At 33.5% G+C, this 16,845-nt stretch overlaps 2 protein-coding genes across 2 annotated transcripts; both read right to left on the reverse strand.

Annotated features, from left to right (window-relative positions):
* Window positions 1–1,367: 1,367 nt before the first annotated feature.
* On the reverse strand, window positions 1,368–1,940 carry LOC125852783 (TMV resistance protein N-like). Its single transcript, XM_049532472.1, has one exon. It carries the CDS (start codon window positions 1,938–1,940, stop codon window positions 1,368–1,370), a length of 573 nt encoding a protein of 190 aa, XP_049388429.1.
* A 102-nt stretch (window positions 1,941–2,042) lies between these two features.
* On the reverse strand, window positions 2,043–2,969 carry LOC125852786 (TMV resistance protein N-like). The gene has a single exon (XM_049532475.1). It carries the CDS (start codon window positions 2,967–2,969, stop codon window positions 2,043–2,045), a length of 927 nt encoding a protein of 308 aa, XP_049388432.1.
* Window positions 2,970–16,845: the final 13,876 nt, after the last annotated feature.

Below are 16,845 nucleotides of genomic sequence, written 5' to 3' on the forward strand. Positions count from 1 at the left end.
TGCGTATAACTATGCTTTAGTGAGTAGAGCAAAATGCAATAAAGAACATCTACAATGCCAATGGAATTATTTTAATAGGAATAAGAAATATCAAATTGTTAATGTTTAGCTAAATTATGGAAAATACTTATCCGCACGAGGTATTTATAGCAAATCAATAAATTATTTTAACAATAAAAAAATAAGATAAAAATACATATTACTTTATAATTATGTGGTAAATTTGTGTATAAACACTTAATATGGATACATTTTTACCCTAAATTATATGCCTGATAAACCAATGAATTAAAGTTAAGCATTTATTATAGGGAAAATTGTATGAAATAGCAAATTATTAGTTACATGACTAAATATTAAAGGAAAATAAAGTTAGATTATGACTAAATATTAAAGGAAAATAAAGTTAGATTATGTATTTTAATTGCCTAAACCTAAGTAAAACTAAAGAACAAATATTCAATATTATTGTCATTCTTAGTGTTGAATTGATTTTCTTTTTGCATTAGTATTAATTTGATTTTGATTTAAGCTTTATTATAATTACCAACATCAATGAACTATAATCTTTATTGGACCATTAAGAATTCTAACTTTCAAACATGAAACAATATATTAAAAGATAAAAACTATGAAAAAGTATAAGAAATATTTAAAAATTATATCAAAGTAAATATTTTTACGTATAAAATAAAATTTTAAAATTATATATATAATGTCGGGTTGGTTTGGTCTCGGGTTGTTTTTTTTTTAGTTGAAACCAAACCAACCCAAATATAGTCAGGTTTTTTTTCCAATACCAAACCAAGTCAAACCAAACCACTAGTCGGAGTTTTTTTTCGATTTGACTCGGTTTGCAGTTTGGTTCGGTTTTGTACACCCCTACTATATATCTGGTGTCAGAGATATATATATCTAGTATCAAAAAATACATGTTGACTCTCTTGCTTGACTCTATCCTTATGTATTTGTATTACACAATGTATCTAGTATCTTTGATACATGTGTTTGACTTGATATTCGAAAGAGTGGTGTATTTGACTTGAAATTAAATTTGGTACAAAATTATTACGTACTAATTAGTAAGACAATGGATAATTATTTCAAACTATAAAGTGAATTAGTATTTATGGTAGAAACTATAAATTATAAAGTGAATTAGAATTGACTTCGCAATGAATTGATGAAGTCAAGTCGTGTTGTCGGTGACATAAAAATTACCGTACCCTTGTTTTTTCTTTGCACCTTTATTTGATTGTGTGCATATTGCATTAAAGTTTCCAAGAAATTTCCTACTTACTTCTACCAATGTACATATTTATTAAAGAGAAGTGCTAAATGACCAGAAAATTTGACCTATATTTAATCTATAATCCTGGGCTTGTGGGAAAGAGCTGCAAGAGTTGCCTTTGTTTCTTAGAAGAGGAGCAAGTGGCCTCTTCTTCATATCTGCTCTTCCTTATCCCAATTTGAAGCTCAGCTTCATCTTTATACAACAAACGAACTCCATATTTACCTATTTCTCTAGAAAAATATAACCTAATGCACCCATAGTCATTTGGTGTTTTTCCATTTGCATTAGATTCATCCCATAAGCCACCAAGAGGTATCAACAAAAAATTATTACCACAATGTGGATTGTAGGATAAGGCAAATTGCTGGGTCATCGACGACATCCCATCATCACATGATGAGGGAATCAAATGAGCTGTGATGGAATCAATTACATTGCCAGAGAAACATACAGCAAACCCCAAGAACTTATCCGATACATACCAATTCTCAGGCAATGCGAGGGTTACACTACTTGTGCGCATTCCCTGATAGTTGAACCAACTTGGGCTATTCCATGTCCCCACCATACTCCTAAACAGTCTTAGTGACAAGGAATCTGAAACAGAGATGTCATGCTGCAATAATGAGATATTCTGAAACAACATATTACAGATCAAATCATTGCTCCAATCTGCACCTATTGTGTATAATTGCTGTGGAAATTCTGGCAGCTGTGTAAGCCTCTTGCAATTTGATAACTCCAACAATTAAAGAGCACCAAGTTCAGATATGCTTTGAGGCAAATGCTCAAAATTATTTCCCTTGAGATACAAGTTTCTCAAAGAGGATAAACATCCAATGTCTTCTGGCAGCTGTGTAAGCCTCTTGCAATCTGATAAGTACAAGTATTCAAGAGCACCAAGTTTGGATATGCTTTGAGGCAAATGCTCAAAATTATTTCCGTTGAGCTTCAAATCTTTCAAAGAGGATAAACATCCAATGTCTTCTGGCAGCTGTGTAAGTCTTTTGCAATCTGATAAGTTCAAGTATTCAAGAGCACAAAGCTGAGCTATGCTACGAGGCAAATGCTCAAAATTATTTCCACTGAGATTCAAGTGTTTCAAAGAGGATAAGGATCCAATGTCTTCCGGAAGTCTTCCAGCATAGCAGCCACTGATATCCAGTTCTTCCAATGAGCATAACCCTTCACTCACTGGAGGGAACACGAAGTTCACTCTATCTTCTGGTTTATATTTTTGAAAAGTCAATGATTTAAGCTTGTTCAACCGGACGATGGAAGACGGAGGTCGTGAGATTAGAGTATAGCTGGCATCAAGCTCCTCCAAGTTTTCTAAATCACCTATCTCTTTTGGCAAGCTTTCAAGTTTTGAGCACTTAGACATATGTAGCTTCACCAAACCTTTCAACTTACAAATGCTGCTTGGAAGAGATGCAAGGTTTGTCAAGCCATCCAAATCTACCTCTATAAGATGAGGTTGATGATCAAAGAAAGATAATGGCAGTTCCCTTATCCTAGAGCCTGACGTCTTAATCTTTCTGGCAGTTCCCTGCTTCATCCTTCCATCTATTTCTGGAAATTTCTTTAAACTAGAGCAGTATTTTAGATTCAAAGATTCCACATTAACATATGGAAACCTCTCAAGTTTTGTACAAGAAGACAAATTTAACTGCATGAGTTTTTTGCAATCCTTGAGGGAAGGATGAACTTCTTGAAGACTCCTACAATACTCTAGATCCAAATACTCCAAATTTGGGATCCCCTTGAAATCTGGTGTTCTCTTCAGGCTGTAGGAGTGACTTAGATCTATCCTTCGTAGAGACAGAAATTGCAGCAGCTATTCAAAACACATGAGAAAGAATGATGAAAAGTAGTAAACGACATGTTTATATTATAACTCAATGTGTGAAATGAGATATTGTTTGATTTTACTTTAGGAAAAATGCATAAGTACCCCCCAGCCTACGCCCGAAATCCTAGAGACACACCTAACCTTTACTGAGGTCCTATTACCCCCCTTCCCCCCCCCCCCCCCNTTATCTATAATATTCTACCCCTTTTCGGCCTACGTGGCACTATCCTTGAAAAATATGTCAACATGCGCTGGGCCCACAAGATAGTGCCACGTAGGCCAAAAAGGGGTAGAATATTACATATAAAATAAGTTGGGGGGGAGGGTAATAGGACCTTAGTAAAGGTTAGGTGTGTCTCTGGGATTTCGGGTATAGGCTGGGGGCGTACTTATGCATATTCCCTTTACTTTATATGGAAACTAGTAAAATTACTGTAATAACATAAAATTTATAAAATAATACTTAAAGCTATTAGTAATTAAAACTAAAACACTATATTCTCTGACATGCAAAATTATGTAGTAACAAACATTAATAATGTAAAGGGAAATGAAAATTATTACATCTTATCATTTGTCCTTAATAACATAAGCATAAACTAATGACTGTAAAAATACATACCAGGATCTGTAACATAAGCAATGATGTCAATGAGCCACTTAACAGGAGTAAAGTACACAAATATTTAATTGTGAAGAAGAAGAAGAAGAAGAATTTCAGAATTTTCGTTGTTTTAAAATGAGAGGAAATCCCTCTATTTATATACAACAAAGAGTTGTGTGAATAAATGTTTATTGTGCCTTATCGTAAATGTTACAATTATTTGGAAAAGTTGCAACCCTTCGAAAAGGGCACAACCTTTAATGAAAGTCACAACTTTTTACAAAAGTCGAAACTGTTCATTAAAGTCGCAACTTTTCATGAAAAGAGAAGGATATTTTTGGAAATAAATAAATTAAAAGGAAATTCTAGTTTGTGGTAGCGCCACGTAGGCGGGCTTCAGGTTCTCCTTTATATATATATATATAAGTGGGAAAAATTTAAGTCAAAAGTTGAATTACGAAAATATCCTTTAGGTATTAATTTATTTTCTTGAAATTATTTAAAATATTATTTTTCGTTTAATATTTATTTTGGAATTCAAAGTAATTAATACTCCTATTTCCAAGACTTACAATTCAATACACATTATTAAATTGCAAGTAATTATTAGCAAGAAAAAATCAATAATATTTACATCTTTCACGTAGTAATAGTGATGATTTTTCATAATCATAGTTACTATGAATTTTTTAATAATTAGTCATAATGATTTTCCATTACACATTTAATATATTTGAATTCCTTTACATATTTTATCCTTAGTTTACAGTTTTATTTCTACATTACATTTAAATGTTATAAATTGTTGGGAAAATGCATAAGTACCCCCCCAACCTATGCCCGAAATCCCAGAGACACACCTAACCTTTACTAAGGTCCTATTACCCCCCCGAACTTAATTTATCTATAATATTCTACCCCTTTTCTACCTACATGGCACTATCTTGAAAAAAATGTCAACATGCACTGGGCCCACAAAGATAGTGCCACGTAGGCCAAAAAGGGGTAGAATATTACATATAAAATAAGTTCGGGGGGGTAATAGGACCTTAGTAAAGGTTAGGTGTGTCTCTGGGATTCAGGTATAGGCTGAGGGGGTACTTATGCATTTTCCCTAAATTGTTTGATAAATTAAATAGTAAATAGTATATCATCATATTAATATACATAAATTACCACTAACTCATCATTATGTAAATGTATGTAACACCCACTAATTATATTCATTATGTTTATTACTCTCATCTCTCATCGATAATCTCAAATGGATCAATAATATATTTATGACAACTTTTTGTGTTCCTCAATGCTATCCAATAAATAGTGACATTTGACACAATAGTGTACCCACTTAAATCAATTGAAAAAAATATGAGAAAATCTCTATGCTCTCTTCTCTTGTTTCTTTTTATTTGTTTAGTTTAACCTTTATGTTTCTTGTTTGTTGTTATTGTACAACTTTCTATTGTTGTGTTGTTATTATTATTGAGAATTTATCATGGTTTGCTGCTTTGTATATATTAGTCTATCATGTGGTATTTTAGTATCCTCATTTGAATTTGAATTTGTGCAATAGTTAGTTATTTTCACTTTATGCACTTTTAGTCAATTTTATAGTTAAAAGTATTTTTTTAATTAGGAAGATATATGTAGTTCCTATCGAAACAATGATGAATTTTGCAATACAAAATTTATATGAAGTATTTTGGGATAAACATGCAATGCACGTTCTCAGATCTAGTCATCATCAACATCATCATATTACTATAAGTGGGAACAAAAAAAGTTAAAAGTTGAATTACGATTTTATCCCTATTATAAATTATGTTATAAAAACATTGAATTATTTAATTTTAAATAGTATAATTTTAATTAAAATGTTAATGACTTTTGCACTTCCTTAAATTAATTCCTTATTAAAATATGTAATTTAATAATATTTATCATTTATAATCTATATGTATATTTAATTTAGTCATCATATCATATCATCATATATACTGTAACACCCGACAATTTGGAATAACTATGAAGAGGTTTAGAATTGGAATTTTCATTTTTTTTTGGAAAGAATTTAAAATTCTAGAAATTTGGCTAAGTATGGGAAAAAGTGAGTTTTTTGGCCAACTTTGAGCAGTCATAAATCCTAGCTCAGGATGATTTAAGAGTAGTTACAGTTATGATTGCAAATCTTGTGGAATGATCTTTCCAACGCCACCGAGTTTGCTCGATTCTGAGTTTGTATGAGTGAGATATACCCTTTGAAAGTTGGGCAGTTGGCAGGGAATCCGTCCGAAAATTTTAAGGGCATTTTGGTCTTTTCACTAACCAATTCTTTTGGTTATATTGTTGTGTTAGGCTGTTTTGTGGATCATTTTTGCCCCATTTTAAAAGAGTAAGAGCTAGGGTTCTTGAGAGAAGAGGAGGAGAAGAAGAGAAGAAGAAGGAGATCAAGGAGTTTCCGTCAAAGATCGTCGTGGAAATCGTCGGGGGTGATCCCTACTAGGTATGTGAGTTCATAGTGTTGGGTTGATCCTTTCCCCCACACGCCAAACTCGTTTTATTTTCGAGAAAAGATTGGTTATGTTGTTGAAGTTGTTGGGTTGTGTTGTTGATGTTGTTGATTGTGTTGTTGAAGTCCCTTGTTGATTTAGGACATGCTTCCGGTTGTGTTTTTGAGTTGAATCTATGGTATATTGAGGGTTTTAATGATTCTAAGTGATTTGGGGAAGAAACCATTCGATTTTAGGCGAAATAAGGTGAGAAAACGAGAAAATAAGCTTGCTGAAATTTCTGGGTTGGGGGCCTGGCGCGATGCGCCTGCCAGAGCGCCCCAAACTCACCTCTGAAGTTTAGGGGCTGGCGCCCCGCGCCACCCATAGTGCCAGGGTCACCTGCCCCATCCAATTGTCATCGGTTGCCCCGTTTGAGTTCATTTAAAGTGCACATTCACTCCTTTTCGATTCTAACTACTCTAAGCTACTTCTAAACACCTAAAAGTCATTCCTAACACGATCAAAATCTTGAATTCATAATTCAAACTCAAGGTAGAGTTGAGAGTTACGTTTTGAGGATTCTTCCGAATATTCTAAGGAAATCCCTTTGAGTCTTTTTGAGGAGTCGTCTACAATTTATAGTAACTTGTTTCAAGACTCGAGCAAGTGAGTAAGAGAATGAGAAGTGTCGTAAACATGAGATCATTACCCTTGAATCCATAATCCAATTCAAGGTGAGTTAGGATCAAAGTCAAGTGAAGTTAGAGCCAAGTTTAGAAGTTAAGCAAGTCAAAGCAAATCTTTAAAGTTTTTCAAGAGTCTTTATTGAACGTTTTAACTTCATTTTAAGGCTCAAGTTCCAAGTTAAGTATAGAGTTTCAAGTCAAGTAAAGAGTATAGAGTTTCAAGTTAAGTAAAGAGTATAGAGTTTCAAGTTAAGTAAAGAGCATAAAGTTGAGTTCATTTCTCAAAAGCTATTAGGGAATTAAGTATTCCCAAAGAAGTTTATAAATGTTTTCACATTTAAGATAAGAGGAAACTAGTATTTCCAAAAGAGTTTTGAGAAGTTTGAGTACTATCTCTTTTTGAGAAAAGATAAGTTTTGCAAAAGAGTTTCTAAAACATGATTAGTATGACAAATCGCGTATGTCATCAATGTTTAAACAATATGGTCTCTAGATATACCATCAATGTTTATGCAGTATGAATATCCTGAGTCATCAATGATCATATTAAAATATGGTTTTGAGATGTTCTTTTTAGAAAGAGTTTTCAAGAGCCTTTGGGCTAAGTTTTGAGTAATTATCTCAACTAAAGAAAGATGTGTTTAAAACACTAATGAGCTAAAGTATTTTTGGGAGTAGTCTTGAGCACTGAATTGGGGACACGAGTTCATATTAACTCAACTCTCCATAAGAACCATGTAGCCAACATGGGAGTTAACGGGTCATACTTTTTAGATGAATCCGTAAAGTTAAGCTAGTGGATCCACTTAGTAAAGTTAGCTTCCTATATCACGACAAGGTATAGGATGGTCCTTGGGCAACGTGAGGTAAAATGTTGTATCACTAGCTTCCTATATCACGACAAGATATAAGATGGTCCTTGGGCAACGTGAGGTAAAACGTTGTATCACTAGCTTCCTATATCACGACAAGGTATAAGATGGTCCTTGGGCAACGTGAGGTAAAACGTTGTATCACCACTTAGTTTCATAGTGGTGGTTGTCGGTTAGAGAAACTCCCACAGTAGAAATTGCATGGTTCCTCGAGGGGTTCTTCTTAGTATGGATGGGGGTATGGGACTTTATTCATGCATTGCACAAGGAGACTTTGAGAGAAAGCATGGTATTTTCATGATATTATAAATATGATTTTTATGTCATGTTTTAATAGTCTTACAAGCTTTATATATTGCATGTGTCCTATTGCTATATATATTGAGTTCAGTTATTCATGAGTTGAACAGAGCCAAGGTAAGAGTTCCTTTTTACTCTTTTCAAGCTTAAGTTGTGGTTTTGCTTTCCAGCTCGCATACTCGTACATTCAATGTACTGATGCCAGTTGGCCTGCATCTTATGACGATGCAGACACAGGTACCCCGGATCAGCATCCTGCATGCCGTTGGTCCAGCTGAGCACTCCAGAGTCAGTGGTGAGCCTCCTTGCAGCTCTCCAGAGTCAGTGGTGAGCCTCCTTGTGTTCCGGAAGACTCTGTTATTTCGTTTTTCCTTGTTTTGTTTTATTAGGATGTTGCGGGGTCTGTCCCAACATCCATCTCAGTATTAAAGAGGCTTCATAGACAGTCAGTCAGTTATTTTTGAGTCTCTCATCTATGTATATATGTAAATATTCTATTTTGAGACTCGAGTTGCCATTTTGGCCAGATTTTATCAGTTGGTTGTTTTATAACATTTCGTTGCATTGAGTTGTGCTGTTGAGTTAAGTTTCCGCTGAGTTAAGAAAGCCAGGCCAAGGGTTCACTCGGGGCCAGTAATGATCTCCGAGTGCCGGTCCCGCCCAGGGTATAGGCTCGGGGTGTGACATATACAAACAAAATGACTTTTGCACTTCCTTAGATTAATTCCTAATTAAAATATCTAATTTATAATCGATATGTATATTTAATTTAATCATCATATATATAAACAAAAAGAGTTAAAAGTTGAATTATGATTTTATCCCTACTATAAATTAAAATGTTATAAAAATATTTAATTATTTAATTTAAATATTAAATTGTATCATTTTAATAAAAATGTTAATGAATTTTTCACTTCCTTAGATTAATTCCTAATTAAAAAATCTAATTTAATAATATTTATCATCTATAATCTATATGTATATTTAATTTAATCATCATACCATATCATCATAATATATATATCCTTCATTATATTAAAAGGTTATAAATTATTTAATTAATTAAATAGTAAAAATAAAATTATAACATTCACCCAATGCTTAATAACATGTTTCAGGTTCAAAACAAAATTCTACATGTTTAGATAAACAAAACGTCAAAACATATCAAATTCTTCGCTACGTTAATTTAAAAACAATGAACATTTAAAGGAGGCTACTTTTTAAATGTTGGCATACCAAATGTTAATAATAGCTAAAATAATGATAGGAAATAATAATTTCTCTCATTTTACAAGCTTTCCAAAATTAGTTTCTACATTTCCAGAATGATTATAAATAATAGGTATATAATTTCATAAAATAATTACTCTAAAAACTTGCAGTAGCTTATGACTTAATATGATTTTCTATAGCACTAATATTATAAGTTCAAAAATATAACATCTCGCAAATTGAAAGAACTAACAAAAGCTAGAATTAGAAAGAGTGATTTTTGGAAATAATAAAAATCTGGAAAAATGGTTAAGTTAAGTTTGAGTTTTTGGTCAACTTCAAACGACAATAACTCCTAGCTCAAAATGAGTTAGGTGTGTTTCCAGATATCGTAGGAAAGATCTTGGAATAATCTTTCCAACGCCTCTGAGTTTATGCAATTCCGAGTTCGTATGAGTGAGATATGCCCATTGAACGTTGGGTTGTTTGGATAAGGAAAGTCCAATCCGGATTTTAGAAGGACATTATGGTTTTTTCACCACCCAATAAATTAATTTCGTTTTTGGTAATTAAGTTGGGGTCTAAATTGATTGGATTCAGTTTACGCTTTTGAGAAACAAGTTAGGATTATGAGAGAAGAGAAAAGAAGAGCAGAAGGAGCAAGGAATCATCAAGTCCTTGAAACTAGGCTCGTGGATTTCGTCAAGGGGTGATCCCTTGAGGTATGTGAGTCCATGCAGTGTTGGGTTCATTCACCCACGTGCCAAACATGTTTTATTCAGTGTAATTTCGTCCTAAAAAATATTGAGAATTTGATGTTCTTGAGTTGTATTCTTGAATTGCTTTCGTTCTTGAATTTGGGATGAGATTGAGGAGTTCTTAAGAGTTTAAGATCGATTATTAGAGTTGCTTTGAGTTAGATTCTTGTGTTTATGTTGTGAGTTCCTGAATTTAAAGAGATATGAACTGAGTTTAGGCGAATGGGGCAAGAAAACGAAGAAGGAACAAGTCAGCAGAATCTGGGTACCAGGTTCGCGTCGCGGACCTGCACCTCAGATTTGGAAAATCCTTCCTCGCGGTGCGAAGCTGTCACGGACCGTTCTGCCTCAAAAATTATTTTCGCGACCGAAAATTTAAATACACCTCCGCGTCGCGGACCAATTTCCAGGCAGTGATTTCTTGATCTTTTCTCATGTTTAATTAGCTATCTAAAATCACTCCTAAACATCATGATATCTTCCCTACCACAAATCACAATCCTTGAATCCATAATTCAATTCAAGGAAAGTTAAGAGTCAAGTCAAGAGAAGTTAAGATCCAAATCAAAGAGAAGTTAAGATCCAAGTCAAGAGAAGTTAAGAGTCAAGTCAAGATAAGTTCTTAGAGTTTTCCAAAAGTCTTTTACAAACGTTTTAACTTTGTTTAAAGACTTGAGTAAAGAGTAAAGTTTGAAGTTCATTTCTTCAAAAGAGTATATCAGGACTATGTATTCCCAAAGAGTACTAAATGTTTTTCATATTTAAAGAAGAAAGGAAACCTTGATTTCCAAAAGAGCCTTTGAGCTAGTTTTCAGTTAAAGAGTAAATGTTTTCACATTTGAGCGAGAAAGGAAACTTTGATTTCCAAAAAGAGCCTTTGAGCTAGTTTTCAGTAAAGAGTAAATGCTTTCACAATTAAGCAAGAGAGGAAACTGAGATTTTCGAGATAGCCTTTGAGCTAAGTTTTGATAAAAAAATTTAATCAACTTTTTTCCTTTTAATTGACATAGACCCCAGTTATATGATAAAATGAGGATACTACGGAAAGGACTATAAATCCTTATGTTAAACATAAAGAGCTAGTATATTTTGGGAGTAGTATTGAGCACCGATATGGAAGAGAGTTCAAAAAACTCCGAGCTTCCATAAACCATGTAGCCATCATGGGTAGAAAAGGGTCATACTTTTTTGATAATTTCTTTAGTGCTTTTTTAGCATAAGCCTAGTGGATCCACTTAATAGTTCAGGTTTTATACCCCGACAAGGTATAGGACGGCCTTGACAGAGTGAGGAAAAACACTATATCATCACGATAGATCTTAAGTGATTGTTGTCGGTTAGAGAAACTCCCACATCAGTATTTTGTATTTTTATATATACTTTAGAAATATTTGTATTTTCATATACAAACAGAGTTCATATTGTATTTTTGCAATAAATACAGAGTTATTATTGTATTTCTAAATACACAAAGTTGAAAACCATGTTTTAAAGTTGTTTTTTATACTGCTTTTATTTACATTGTTTTATATTGAAATCAGTTTAGTTGAGTTGAGCCAGGTAAGTTCTTCAATTCCTTTCAAGCATATATCTTGTTTTAGAATTCCCCTCACATACTTGTACATTCAATGTACTGATGCAAGTGGGCCTGCATCTTCTTATGATGTATGCAGACACAGGTAACCAGGATCATCATCCAGCGCCTCATTGATCCAGTTGAGCACTCAGAGTCAGTTGGTGAGCTTCAAAGCTTTCCAGAGGATCCTTTTTATTGCTTTCAGTATTTTAGTTCATTAGGATGTCGTGGGTCTTGTCCCGACGTCCATCTCAGTTGTTTAGAGGCTTTATAGACAGAGTTAGTTAATGTTAGTTCATGAGTCTTTACTTTCCCTTTTCAGTTAAGTTGAGACTTGAATTGCCACTTTAGCAGTGAATGTTATTTATTACATTCTAAGTTATTATTGAGCAGTTCTGTTTATTCTTTTAAAGTATAATTATCTTGAGTAAAGTCTTTCGCTGAGTAAGTAAGTCAGGCCAAGGGTTCGCTTGGGCTAGCAATGGTTCTCGAGTGCTGGCCACATCCAGGATGTAGGCTCGTGGAGTGACAAAAAAATACTTTAAAGAAATAAAAATAATTTCAGAAAGAGTCTTTTTCACTACCCAATTAACTACACATACGTACAATGTATGTTATTTATTTACGTCCTTTATTAAATTAATAAATTATATTATCTTGAGTTGTAGTTATAAAAATTTGTAGAAATCGAAGAGTTGGCCTTCCATTATTCAATACAGATTATTATATTTGTCAATTTCCTCCATATATCATCTTACACTTTTACATTACTCTTCTTTTACCCAACATACTTCCTTATTTATGTTTAGGTAAATATATTCTACTGATTTTTTCTTCTCTTCCTCTTATTACAATTTTACATTTTTCTTTCCAATTTATTGATATTATTTTTCCTAATTTTGTCTTTCCTTTTTTTAATAAAAGTTGTGTGCAATCCATAATATAATGCAAAAAGGAAAATTGACTTTATAGTGTTTTCAAAAATATAGATACAATTATTGTTATGCATTTCAAGTTTTCTTTATATATATACTATTGAATGTTGGTGTATAGATTGAAAGTTTCTCAATTAATTGCAGGGATTATTGTGAGGTATGATTGATTAAACTCATTAGAAATACATATTCTTATTATGCTTATAGTTTGAAATTTGAGGGTATCTGTTTTGATTTTTTTTCTTATACATGTTTTCCAATTATATATTGCAATCAAAAGTTTTTTTAAAAAATAATTATACATAAATTTATAAATATAGACATATATTATGCAAGCATATAATATGGGATATACGTGTAATGCATGTGTCCAGAAAATCCTACTATTAAAAGTAGAAAGCTCTAATATGCAAAGTTTAATTACCATATTTCCCTCCACCAAATTAACTTTTTATTAAATATCTGATAAAATCATAATATTTTAATTACATAATTTTCCTTAATTATTATTATATGTTAAAAGCTCTTACATCTTCTCCGAACTATTGTTCATTGTACCTTCCACTTTTAATATTATTTATCCCTATCTTTTCAATGCTCTGCATTCTTTCTATAGAGTCGATAATCCACATGGAGTTTTATCCACATTTGAATTTCTTTCATAATATTTGCATTTCATCATTTTATTTTCTTTATCCTAAGTTTTATCTATTGATTTAATCTTTTCTCGCAGGTAACAAAATCATATAATGCTAGCAAGGTAGCATGACTTAGTTGGTCCAAGACCATTTCATGGTAGCTAGGATGGAACACTTGTAATACCCTTCCTTGTATAGCTTGGACTTGCATGATAGTATGCCATCCATGGTAGCATGGTCTAGCCTAGTATGGTGCTATTCCTTTGGTAGCTTGGTCTAGCCTAATAGGGTGTTATTCCTTGGTAGTCTAGAAATGATGAATAGTAATCATTTAAGTATGATAGCCTAAAGTGGTACTTAGTATGGGTAGGATTATGGGGTCTTATGTAACATCCGGCAATTTGAAATAACTATGAAGAGGCTTAGAATTGGAAATAGTCATTTTTTTGGAAAGAATTAAAAATATGGAAAATTTGGTTTAAGTATGGGAAAAAGTGAGTTTTTGGCCAACTTTGAGCAGTCATAACTCTTAGCTCAGTATGAGTTAGGTGTAGTTCCAGTTATGTTTACGAAGCTCGTGAAATGATATTTCCAACGCCGCTAAGTTTGCTCGATTCCGAGTTCATATGAGTGAATTATGCCCTTTCAAAGTTGGGCTGTTGGTAAGGAAAGTTCACCCGAAATTTTAAGGGTAGTTTGGTCTTTTCCCTCACCTTTTCTTTTGGTTGTATATTAAGGGTATAGACTGATTTTAAATCAGTTTTCCCTTTTAAAAGTGAGAGTTAGGGCTTTTTGAGAGAAGAGGAGGAGAAAGAGAAGAAGAAACAAGGATTCGTCAAGATCGTCGTGGTTTTCGTCGGGGGTGATCCCTATTAAGGTATGTGAGATCATAGTGTTGGGTTGGTTCATTCCCCCACACGCCAAACTCGTTTTAATTTCCGAGAAAAGATTTGGTTGTGTTGTTGAAGTTCTTGTTGATTTGGGACATGTTTCCGGTTGTGTTTTCGAGTTGAATCTATTGTATGTTGAGGGGTTTTATGATTCTAAGTGTTTGGGGATGAAACTTTTGAAGTTAAGGTGGTTTAGAGTTGGAAAAAAAGAAGGAGAAAGTCGGGTTTTCTGGGGAAAGGGTTGGGGCGTGGTGCCAGCCAGCGTGCCCCAAAAGGGACTCTGAAGTTCCCTCTTTGAGGCGGCGTGCCTAGCAGAGCGCCCCATCAGCCCCTCTAAGGTTTGAAGGCTGGCGCCCCGCACCTCTCAGAGCGCCAAGGATGCCAAGTCTTCCCATTCATCCCCCACTTTTTCATGCATGTTCCTTGGTAATGTACCTATGTTTTATAGTTGTTTTCAACACTCCAAGGTACATCTAAACATCCCGAACTCATCCATAAACATGAGATTATTACCCTCGAATCCGTACTCCAATTCGAGGAAAGTTAGGATCAAAGTCAAGTGAAGTTAGAAGTCAAGTTTCGAAGTTAAGAAGCAAGTCAAAGCAAGTCTTTAAAGTTTTTCAAGAGTCTTTATTGAACGTTTTAACTTCATTTTAAGGCTCAAGTTTCAAGTTGAGTAAAGAGTATAGAGTTGAGTTCATTTCTCAAAAGTATTAGGGAACTAAGTATTCCCAAAGAAGTTTATAAATGTTTTCACATTTGAGTAAGAAAGGAACTATGATTCCAAAAGAGCCCTTGGGCTAGTTTTCAAGAAAAAGGAACATTGATTCCAAGTGAGCCTTTGGGCTAGATTTTGAGCAATTATCTCAAACTAAAGAAAGAGGTGTTTAAAACACTTATGAGCTAAAGTATTTTGGGAGTAGTATTGAGCACCGAATTGGGGACACGAGTTCATATTAACTTAACTCTCCATAAGAACCATGTAGCCAAACATGGGAATTAACGGGTCATTCTTTTTAGATGATCACGTAAGATTAAGCTAGTGGATCCACTAAGTTAAGTAAGGTCCTATATCACGGCAAGGTATAGGATGGTCCTTGGGCAACGTGAGGTAAAACATTGTATCATCACTAGGGCTCATAGTGATGGTTGTCGGTTAAAGAAACTCCCATTAAACTTATATTACTTTTATATAAGTAAAGTTGAGTTTGTTATTGTTTTGTCCTTAATGAACTAAGTTGTTTTTAATGCTTTACAAGCTTTATGTATTGCATGTGTCTTATTGCTTTACATTTGAGTTCAGTTATTCATGAGTCGAATAGAGCTAAGGTAAGTGTTCACTTGTACTCCTTTCAAGCTTAAGTTGTGGTTTAGCTTTCCATCTCGCATACTCGTACATTCAATCTACTGATGCCAGTTGGCCTGCATCTTATGACGATGCAAACACAGGTACCCAGGATCAGCATCCAACACACCGTTGATCCAGCTGAGCACTCCAGAGTCAGTGGTGAGCCTTTTTGCCTTTCGGAGGACTCTGTTATTTTGTGTTCCTAGTTTTGCTTTATTAGAATGTTGCAGGGTCTGTCCCAACATCCATCTTAGTGTTATAGAGGCTTCATAGACAGTCAGTCAGTTAGTATTGAGTCTCTCATCTATGTATATATAAATATTTTATTTTGAGACTCGAGTTGCCTTTTAGGCCAATATTTTATCAGTTGGGTTGTTTTATAACCATTCATTGCATGAAGTTATTTATGTTGAATTAAGTTTCCGCTGAGTTAAGCAAGCCAGGCCAAGGGTTCGCTTGGGGCCAACAATGGTCTTCGAGTGCCGGTCCCGCCCAAGGTGTAGGCTCAGGGCGTGACATCTTATCCATGCATCACACAAGTATGACTTGAAACTACTTATTAAGTGTTCTCTTATATGTTGTATGCTTAGCTTGGATTGTTGCTATAGTTGCCATCCTTGATATGTTGACTAAAGGTGAAGGTTCTCTTGTTTACGAGAATTAAGCTAATGATGAGATCATAAGATGGTAAGTATGATTATGATGACCAAAGGGGATACTTAGCATAGATGGATTATGGGGTCTTATCCATGCATTGCACAAGTATAGTTGGAGGTTACTTATGAAGTGGATTTCTTATGATATGAAGGTCTAAGTATTGACTACGTATATGCTGAATTTAATAGTTTCTATGTAAAACAGTACTATCCTTTCGATTGAAAAAACAAAAAGAGGCATAGAAGAATGGCAAGCAAAAGAAGGAAAACAATATTTTGTTAAAGAAAAACAAATTATTACTAATAATATTGCATAAGCAACAAAGTTAAAAATTGAATTACTAAAATAATCTTAAATTGCTGATTTATATATATATATATATATGAAGAATCTTATTTATTTTTAATTAATAAGCTATTTTTTCATTACTTATAAGTTATAATAATCTAAAAGTCATTATTATTACTCTAATCTTTCAACTGTTTTAGTACTAACTAATGAGGAGAAGCCCAAAACGTACTATCATAACTATTCAAACTTTTCATAGTTATCAATGCTAAAAAAAAGAATTTTAAAAGTCACTATACATAATAGTATAAATATATCTCATGTTTTTTTTCCTTCCAAATTCAAAATTAGCATTTCAATTTTCTTTGTTTATTCTTAAGATTTTTGGTTGTGCTTATGTGTTATAGGTTCTTTTCTTTAACACGCACTCACTC

Source organism: Solanum stenotomum, unplaced genomic scaffold (genome assembly GCF_019186545.1).
Source record: "Solanum stenotomum isolate F172 unplaced genomic scaffold, ASM1918654v1 scaffold5093, whole genome shotgun sequence".
In the NCBI taxonomy this organism is placed as follows: domain Eukaryota; kingdom Viridiplantae; phylum Streptophyta; class Magnoliopsida; order Solanales; family Solanaceae; genus Solanum; species Solanum stenotomum.